The sequence below is a fragment of the Benincasa hispida genome, chromosome 7 (assembly GCF_027475165.1).
Source record: "Benincasa hispida cultivar pf3 chromosome 7, pf3_genome.v1.1, whole genome shotgun sequence".
In the NCBI taxonomy this organism is placed as follows: domain Eukaryota; kingdom Viridiplantae; phylum Streptophyta; class Magnoliopsida; order Cucurbitales; family Cucurbitaceae; genus Benincasa; species Benincasa hispida.
Window position 1 is genome coordinate 59,680,014 of NC_143484.1, and position 10,260 is coordinate 59,690,273.

General features: G+C 30.8%; 2 protein-coding genes across 2 annotated transcripts; both read left to right on the forward strand.

Moving 5' to 3' along the window:
* Positions 1–1,212: 1,212 nt before the first annotated feature.
* LOC120080782 (photosystem II reaction center proteins PsbY, chloroplastic-like) lies at positions 1,213–2,226 on the forward strand. The gene has a single exon (XM_039035409.2). It carries the CDS (start codon positions 1,538–1,540, stop codon positions 2,072–2,074), a length of 537 nt encoding a protein of 178 aa, XP_038891337.1. The 5' UTR covers positions 1,213–1,537; the 3' UTR covers positions 2,075–2,226.
* A 2,624-nt stretch (positions 2,227–4,850) lies between these two features.
* Positions 4,851–6,374, forward strand: LOC120080864 (S-adenosyl-L-methionine-dependent methyltransferases superfamily protein). Its single transcript, XM_039035524.2, has one exon. It carries the CDS (start codon positions 5,305–5,307, stop codon positions 6,082–6,084), a length of 780 nt encoding a protein of 259 aa, XP_038891452.1. The 5' UTR covers positions 4,851–5,304; the 3' UTR covers positions 6,085–6,374.
* The last annotated feature ends 3,886 nt before the right edge of the window (positions 6,375–10,260 follow it).

A 10,260-nucleotide genomic window follows, 5' to 3' on the forward strand; every position in this document is an offset into this window, starting at 1 on the left:
CCTGCAGGTTTGTTAAACCCACTTCTAGAATCCAAATGGACATGGGAACATGTTGATATAGTTATGAAAGTTCAAAGTTTAAATTGATATATTTATAAAAGATGAGAGTTTAAATTAATACAATTATTAGTTTAGGGTTTAAATTGATACAACTCTCAAAAGTTCTGGGTTTAAATTAATATAATTATTAGTTTAAGGTTTAAATTGATACAAGTTCAGGGATAAATTGATATTTGCTCTAAAATTTTATTACAAACAGACAATAGTTCTTTAAGAAAAGAAATATAGTTTATTATAGTTAAATTACTAATTTGTGACTATTTAATCATTTAAAAGTTACATTTTTTAATCTATCCTTCGATTTTTTAATTTTGTTTATAATGGATTGTTGAATTTTTAAAATTGACTAGTGGCTAATGGCCATTGAATACTTTAACTTTCAATTTTTATCCAATATGTTCATAAATTTTCAAATGTATGTTCAAGAAGTCATTGATCTATTCCACATTTTATATACAATGAGTTCCCAATTTGCAAAATTATATTATAAACTTTAGAGGAGAAAATGAATTATAAAAACGAAAATTAAGACCCCAAAATAGTTACATTTTGAAAATATAGGGATAGAAAATAGACATTTAAAAAGTATATGGATCAAATTTAATATTATTTAAGAAATTCAATGACTAAATAATATATATATATATATATATCAAAGTAGTATTTAAACTTAATATTAATAAGCAAATTGATAAAGGAGACATGACTCACAATTATGGTTCCTCATTCATGGGCTTGTGGGGCGCCAATTGACCAGTAATTTCATGATGGAGATTCGATTTTACAAGCTTTTAGAGAATGAAAAAATGCGTTAAACTATTAAAAAACAGTTAACTACTTAATTAATTGACATGTATTTTTTTTCTCAAGGTTGGAAGTACATACTTATTGTATTAAGAAAACGAATTAAATAATTTTTTATTTGTGAAGTCAATTATGTTTCAAAGTAGTAGATTTGTCGAATTATAATGATAGTAATAGATGCTCATAACTGATTTGGATTAAACATAATTTTTAAACGCTTAAAAATTCAATCTAAGTAAATTGATAAAGTTTAATTCCAAATAATCCTAAAATTAACACCTATTTGAGAGTTTTTTTTTTCTTTTCTATATATATTTTTGAATGAATTAATTATCCAAAGACATTAGTCGAAATCAAGATTAAACTAAAATCTACAACTTTTTTTGAACTCCAAATTTAGTTTTGAGTGATAATGGTGAGTGAAAATTAGAATAAGGAGAAGATATCATATGGATGAGGAAGGAATGGTGGGGGCAACCAAATTTTTGAGGCTCAAAATTTGCCAATCCCACCCTTTTGGATAAGAATACAATCCCTTCTCTCAATTTCATTGGCCTTCATTTCCCCCAAATCCCTCACTCAAATTTCCCAAAAACCCTCATTCAAACAAAAAGCCCCCTTCTCCCATCTCAACCCTAATCTATTACACACCAAAAGCTTCAGTTTCCCTTCAATGGCGGCAACAATGGCAACCATGGCGATCCTCAACGCCAAATGCTTCACCCCCAACAAAACCCCACTCCTCCCCTCAAAACCCACCAGACCCATCTCCCTTCCCAGTCTCCCATTCCCAACCAAACCTTCCCTCGCCGGTACCGCCATCGCCGGAGCAATCTTCTCTACATTCAGCTCCGGGGACGCTGCCTTCGCTGCCCAACAGATCGCCGATCTAGCGGAGGGCGACAACCGGGGACTGGCTCTTTTGCTGCCGCTCATCCCCGCGGTGGCTTGGGTTCTGTTCAACATTCTTCAGCCGGCGTTGAATCAGATTAACCGGATGCGTACGGAGAAGGCGGTGATTGTAGGGCTGGGTCTTGGTGGGCTGCTGGCGTCGGGGCTGGTGGGGACGCCGGAGGCAATGGCGGCGGAGGCTTCGAGCGATGGGCGGGGACAGTTGCTGTTGATTGTGGTGGCGCCGGCGATTGCGTGGGTTTTGTACAATATTCTACAGCCGGCGTTGAACCAGCTGAATCGGATGAGATCGGAGTGAAATGGTGATGGTGATCCTCAATTCACTTGTAATTTTAAATGCAAATATCTCTTCTGCTTTATAAATGAAGCGTTCGAGTCTGAAACTAAACTTGAGTTTCTTTTTCCTTTCTTTTCTTTTTTTAGTATATATATATAATCAATCTTCATCAACCTCAACTTCCAATATATACTTTCATCTTTCTTATCCAAAAAAATATATACTTTCATTTTTTAAAGGAATAATTTCTATTAGCTTTACCCAAATCAATAACTTTTCTCCTTCTCTTTCCCCTTAAATCAAGATGGATTTAACCTATAGTGACTTAAAAAGGGGTCAAATTTTACCCGTTAAAATATTACTTTGTTTAAATTTGAATCATAAATCTCTTAGTCGATAATACATTAGTTGATTTAAGTTTTTTTTATTGATAAAAGATCAACATATTAATGATGACAAATGGCAAATGTCAATAAAAAAAGGGTTAAGGTTTTAATTGATAAAACTAAGTTTAGAAATATGAATCTATCCTTTTCTAAAATAAATTAGTAAGCTACAATTTCTTTGGTGTATAGTGATTGATGCACTTACAATTAACTATTAGAATATTCTAAATAAAAGATTGTAGTAAAAAAAATTGTCAAAGCAAGTGGAGCCCCTACCTAATTGATATTTATTTACTCTTCTCTTTAGGTTGAAGTTCAAATCTTTGAACCCTTTGTATTAAAATAATCTAAGTTAAAATATTGTTTTGGTCTCTATAATTTAGAGTTTATTTAATTTCTGTTTTTATATTTTCAAATTTTCAATTTAGTTTCTAGACTTTAAGTAAATCTTAAATTGAGTCTCTATTATTAATTTTGGGTAGATTTTCTCATTATTTTTTTAATTTTTTATTAGCATTTTCACCTTAAATTTTGAAAATATATTCATATATTATATTACCTTACATTAAAATTATTATTATTGTTTAATCAATTTTGATAAAAATTAGGAAAATTCTTCTAAATGATAAAACTGCTAAAAATATTTGCAACTAAATAGCAAAATATCATAGTCTATCTGTGGTAAATTGCGATAGTCTATCTATGTCTATATGTGTCATGATAGATATAGATAGTAGTCTATCATTGTCTATCTATGATATTTTGTTATTATTTATAAATATTTTAATTCATTTTTTTATATTTAAAAACAACTCTAAAAATAAGGTTGAGGTTCAAATTAGACATTTAAAATTAGATAGAAATTTTAAAGGACAAGGACGGTTATTGAAAAGAAAACTGCGTATTTAACCTTAACGGTAAGAGGTAACCGTCAAATAATTGGGCCGTGATTCCCATTGTCTGTGATTCAGCTCGGCCCAATTCTCGCCAACAAACCGGTCGTCAATAATTTCTACTTGAAAATAACTTTATTATAATTTTCAATTAAAAAAATTAATATATTTTACACAATACTACATTTTAGAGCGTCAAATAACCAACATTCGAAGTTGTGTAGTGATTCCAACTAAAGGGTTTACTTTAACATCTTAGTTAATCAAATTAATTATATTAAAGTTGTTAGAGGAATAAAACAGATTATTTGGAGTATGTGCTTGAAAAAAGCAAGACCAAGATGCTTGCGTTGGCACTAAATGAATGTTTATAGATACTTAAACCATACTTTACCTAAATAATTCAAAAAAGCCTAAAGTCACGCCACATTTAATCCCTTTTTTTTTCCCTTTTCTTTTATTAGACCACACATTCTAATCCCATTAATAGTTAATTAGTGTATTATATACTCTATAATCTACGTTTTGTTTAAAGTTTACTTATTATTTTTATACCATGGCCATCATTTTCTAGCCCCACTCTCTCAGGAAACAAACACTTCCTAATTAACTGGATTGTATATAGTGCTGTATTGTAATCAAACGACGTTCAATAAAATTAATTAATGAAAAATAATACAAATAGATGGAGGTGGCAGTTGGTGGCTTATTCTCCATTTTTCTATTCCATTATGATTGATCTTCAGTTTAAATAATATTTAATGTTGGTTTAAAATATGCTTTTATTATAGGATGTTTTCAAATATAAGAAAGTAAGTCAATTTATTTACAAATATAGTAAAATGTCTCTATACTGATAAAATCTATTAATATTTATGATGGAGACTTAGATATCTATTGGTGTCATTGATAGACACTGATAAAATTTATAATGTCTATAAATAATAGGTAGTGACATTTTACTATATCTAAAAATATTATTAACAGTTTTATTATTTAAAATAATTATCATTTTATTATTTATAGTTATATTTTCTTTTATGAACTAACAAAATGTTTCAACTCTCCATCATAATACTCCTTTCCCATAAAGAGTATTTATGAAGCTTAATAAAAATTCAACAGAATAGGGGCTTTAAAGTAAAAGGAATCAAAATAGAAAAATAGATCAAAGAGAATTAAAGAAACAAAATTGAAAATTGGAATAAGATAATAACAGTTAAATTTTCAAAAATGAAAATTAATTGTAAATTATATTATGACATTAAATCCAAATTAGTCTTAATTGAATGTATTAAATACTAATATTCACAATTTCTTTTATATAGCATGTGAAGTGAGACATCAAATCTCATATCTAAAAATATATAGCAAAAGTTGATACTAAATAGTACAATTCAATGAATGAGATGAGACTGAGACATCAAAATGTAGGATCCAAATCCCAAATGAAAGAAAATTTTAAAACAAGCAATAAAAAATTATCAATTATTGATATTAATATAAGTGGAGTAATCATAATTCACATCAATTGATTATCTCATTTCTCACCAACTATATCCCATTCATCATAATTTTATAATATAAAATAAAATAAATAGTAGAGAGCAGAGGTGTGATATAAAAGCAAGCCATGTGAAGACATTAGTTGTCCAAATTCCCCATGCAATTTGTCAACAAAATGACCAAAGTACCCACATGCAAGATTGTACTTTCCCATTTTGCCACCTAACCCCAGCCCTCTTTCCCTTACACTTCATTAAACCCAAAAAGAAAAAATATATATATATGTAATTTTGTATAAAAGCAGGTCAACTTGCTGCAAGTATCTGTTTTGCTTTGTGCAGTTCTTCAGGGCAGGGGAAGAAGGAAGAAGAACAGAGATAAAGAGAGAGAGAGATTTTTCCCATTTTCCCCTTTTTTTTAGAGTGAAAGATTTCTTGAATTTGCAGCTTTAATTTGTTCTTCAGAAATGAAAGGTGCCCAAACAAAACCTCTTGTTATATCCAAATACTTTGTATTATCTCTCTTTTTCTCTCTTCCTTTCATCCTCCTCCTCTCTCTCCGCCCTTACTACCACCGCTTCTCCACGGCCACCACCAACATTCCGCCATCTTCCGATAAATCCAACTCCGAATCCGCCGATTTAAAGATCCGACCCGGTTACACTTCCTACGAACGCTACATAAAGAAACAACTCAACAAAACCCTAGACCCGAAGCTCCGAAAGATATGGACCACCCGAGATTGGGATCGGAAAATCCAAGTGTTCTCCAGATTCTTCGATGGATTAAAAGGGGAAGGGCTAATCTCGACGGAATCGAAAGCCCTATGCATCGGAGCTCGGGTCGGGCAAGAGGTGGAGGCGTTAAGGAAGATCGGAGTTTTGGATTCGATCGGAATGGACTTGGTTCCTTATCCGCCGTTGGTGGTTGAAGGCGATTTTCATAATCAGCCGTTTGGGAACAATACTTTCGATTTCGAATTCTCTAACGTCTTCGATCACGCGCTCTACCCGGAGCGATTCGTGGCGGAGATCGAACGGACGTTGAAGCCCGGCGGGATCTGTGTATTACACGTGGCGTTATCGCGACAGACGGATAAATACTCCGCCAATGATCTCTACAGTGTGAAGCCCTTGAAGGCTCTGTTTCGGAGATCGACGGTGGTTCGCGTTGGGAAGATCGACGGCTTTGGATTGGACACAGAGATTGTTTTCCGGAAAACGACGAGCACCATCCAACGGTCTTGATTTCTTGATTTTTATTATTTTTTGTATTTACTGAAAAAAGAGATGGATTTTTTTTATATAATTAAATTGAATCGAGAATTTTAAGAATGAAGTAAAAAATGTATAATGAAAAGAAAGAAAAAGGAATACAGCTGGATTGAAAGAAACAACTGGTTAGAGGGTTCCAATGGGGATATTATTGATTGATTAATTTTAGAAATAATTTTTTGGCTTAGTTATTTCTGATTGGACCTCGTTGGCTGACGTGGCGTGGTCCCACCATTTGTAATGGACTTATTCGCTTTCCGACACATTCCTCTTATTTCTTTCTTTTGTGTTTATCTGTCTTTTTCTTGGTGTTTTGTTTCCGTTTCTGGACGCGATCAATTGCATTTAGTTGGTTTTTTTTTTTTGGCGAATTAATAAGTGTAGTTATTTTCTTTATTAATGATGTCAAGATTAATGCATTCTTACTTGTATTGACGACAATATCTGTATTTTCAGATAATTAATTTGAAGACCAAGTCCCAAAAGAAAAAGTATGATTCATCTCAACATAACTATTTGATTTTTTAGTTTTTAATTTTTAAAAATTGGGCTTATTTTTTTTCACAATTTTTTATTTTTCTATATAGAGACATTTAAATGGTTAGACAATTTAAAAAAAAAAAAAAAAAGTTTTGAGAACTATTTTTTCTTCAAATTTTGGCTAACAATTTGACCTTTAATATTATGTTTCTTTTAAAATATATATTTTTTAAATTATAAAGTAGAAGTATCTTATTAGTTTTTTATGATCAAATTAAATTTTGACCAACTTAAATGTCATGTATCAAAAGTATATTTTTTTTATTCAACATATTTCATTGTGTTTGTTACATTGTGATTGTCACCCTCTTGTACAGTGAAATTACAATGTTAACTTTCCTCTCCTACATTTTGCAATGTGAAATCACCAACTACATATTGTATCATCTTTTTTTTGATAATTTCGCACCATTCACATACAAGTGCTTTAGTACAACAAATATAGGGTAGGGATTTCAAACTTTTGACCTAAGGAAAAAAAATATCGTGTGCCAATTATCATTAAGATAAGTTTATATTGGCAACTTACATTTAACTTAGAATAGAGTTTCTTTTTTTTTGAAGTATATCAAATTCAAAACTCATGTGAACAATATTGGAATTACAAAACCAACCTTATTTATTTTCAGGTCGAGTTGGTTCCTATTAAGATTTTTCTAACAAATTTATAAAACTGAAATATCCATTGTTGCATTCAATGGCACCAACTCGCCGACCAGTTGAAAATAATAATTCTCTAATCAGAAGATGTCTGTATATAGCAACATATCAATTATCATGGAAAATCATGGATGGAGTCGGATGAGATGAGATTTCGTCAAGAAAGCTTAAAATATGGTTGGTTTAGATGTGTTATTTATGTTAGACATATTTAAATAATAATACATTCAATTATGGAATAATAATTTATCATATTGGATTATTTGATTAGATTGGATCATATTATGTGATTTAATTAATTAAGATCCTAGATTCCTAATTGAGTATAAATTTAATGAGTAGAAACCAATTTCTAGTTAATTAAGGTTTAATGGGAACCTTGATTGAACTAGCATATAAAAAAAACTTTAAGACTATGATCCCCAATATACCAAAACAATAAATATCTTTCTTGAATCTCATCTAGAGAGATTCCAGTAAAGGCATTCGAAGTTTTGGTTGAGGAAGACTATAGTCATCTTAAAGTCATCGTCATCTTGAAGCTATAATCAATCTCAATGGAATATGGTATGTTATTTATTCTTGACAATTTGGCATGAATAATCTTAGGGTTTATTTATTCAATATAGATGTACATGGGGCCTTTTCGGTATAGAATAGGTTATTATAGTCTTGTCGGTTATAAAAAAAACTATGTGTTTTTATAATTCGTGTTTGGGGTGTAGACTATCATAGTTTGGTTTATAATAGTCTGTGTTTAGGGTGCAGAGTATTTTAATCTACGTTATAATAGTCTGTGTTTTGAGTGCAGGTTATTATAGTTTGAATTATAACAATCTATAAGTTGAATATAGATTATTTTAAACCGTGTGTAGCTTTTTCTACTACCATCTTTTATAATACTAATAACTATGCAAATGAAATATCATATTTTAAAAATATAATTAAAACTATATGTTTCACCAATTTATACAAAATTAATTGGATTTTAATTTATGTTAAAATCTAACTCTATGAAATATAGTCAAACACTTGCTTCTTCTCCCTTCCCATCATGACTAACTCTATAAAATATGCAAGTGCCACTTTCATCGCATCCTCGTCGCTCCTAAAGTCCATGGCAAGAAAATGTTCCTCAGCTTCAAATTGTTTCAATCTAGGTCTATCGTTGAAGTATAAGTTTATAAGCCTAGTAGGGTTAGGATTATTCTACACCACTCGCATCTGTACTCTAAATCCAGTGATGAGGTCAAACTCATCCTTAATGAATGATACCCTAGACCCAAATAGATTAAAAGAAATTACATTTGGTTTATCATCCACAACCTCCCTCAGAAGTAGGTGATGTATTAGTTGCCCATTGAGGGTGAGAGTACTATCTAAGATGGGTCTGAATATGGTTTGTCTAAACATGTCTAACTAGACCCTTCATCTAGATCATCATACAAGTCTTAGTCATAAGAGAACACAAAGATAACGAAGCGTGAAAGTATCTTGTTGGCTCGATCCTCGGCTTCATAGTAATTACCTGTATGTGCCATAAAACATAGTACAATGTTAAAATCCCTAGTGAAAGAAAATATCCTTAAAAAGGACGAGAAAGAAGCTAGAAGCCATCACCAAAAGACAAATCTCTTGAAGTTTGTAAATCTTGAGTTGTACTCTCTATGGTTTGTCTCGTAAAGTTGTGTTGATTTCTATCCTTTGTCTTATGAAGTTACTTCACAAGACAAACTTACGACATTACGAGACAAATGACAAAGAGCTTTTGAGTTATTTTAAAAACTTCCACCTGTTGCGAATACTTCAGAGACCAATATTCGCAACAACTTCACGAGATATTTGTCTCGTGAAGTTCAATATACCCAAAAAATGCAAAATCAAACCCAAACGAACATATAGCCCTTATCCCATATATTTTACAGGTTCTTTTAAGTTCGCTAAAGTTCAAATGATGATAAAAAAGGGTCTTGGATTTTTTACTAACCAGAAATCACACATACTCCCCCTCTATAAACAACAAAATTGATACATTTAGAAAGAAAGAAAATGGAAAAGGTACCTTTGTCAAAATTCGAATTAAGGCGAAGAGGTAATGGAAGACTAAAGATGGATCTCTTTTACAGAGATAGGGGAGTCTTTGCGAGAAGAGAGTCCAACAATGGTGAAGAAAACTCAACGAGAAGAAGAAGAATAGAACATTCTAGATGAAGAGATTTTCACGGGAAGATGAGATTTGATTTAACTTTTTGAAATGACCATTTATTGAAGGGTAAAATTGTTTTTTTACGTGGTGGATCCTTCCAAAGTCTGAAACGTTAGAAGAGAGGTTAAAAAAAAAGTAGATTTTAAAGATGAGATTACTTTTGAATGGGGAAAAAGTTTTTGGGTCAAGATTAGCAATTTCCCACGATACTAAAGAATTCTGTATTTTCAAACATTAACTTGAAGACCAAGCCAAAAAAGAGGGAGGGAGAGAGAGAATAAAATTTGATTCATCTTAAATTTCAAATAGGTCAAATTATTTAAACCCATATTTGATAACAATTTGATTTTTTTAATTTTTAATTTTTGAAAATTGAGTTTGTTTTCTCACAATTTCTTACTTTTCTATCTAGAGACATTTAAATTCTTAGTCAATTTTCAAAAAAAAAAAAAATGAAAACTACTTTTTTTTTCCTTTCATATTTTGGCTTTTGATTTTAAAAACATTTCTAAAATATAAACAAGAACACATAAACTAATAGGTGGTAGTGATGTTGTTAGACTTAACTTTAGAAAGATCAAATAGTTACTAAATGAGGCCATAACAACTTGATCTTTAGTATTATATTTTTATTAAAAATATATATATATTTTAAATTATAAAGTAGAAGTTTCATATCAGATTTCTATGATTAAATTAAATTTTTGACCAACTTAAATCTCATGTACCAAAAATATATATTT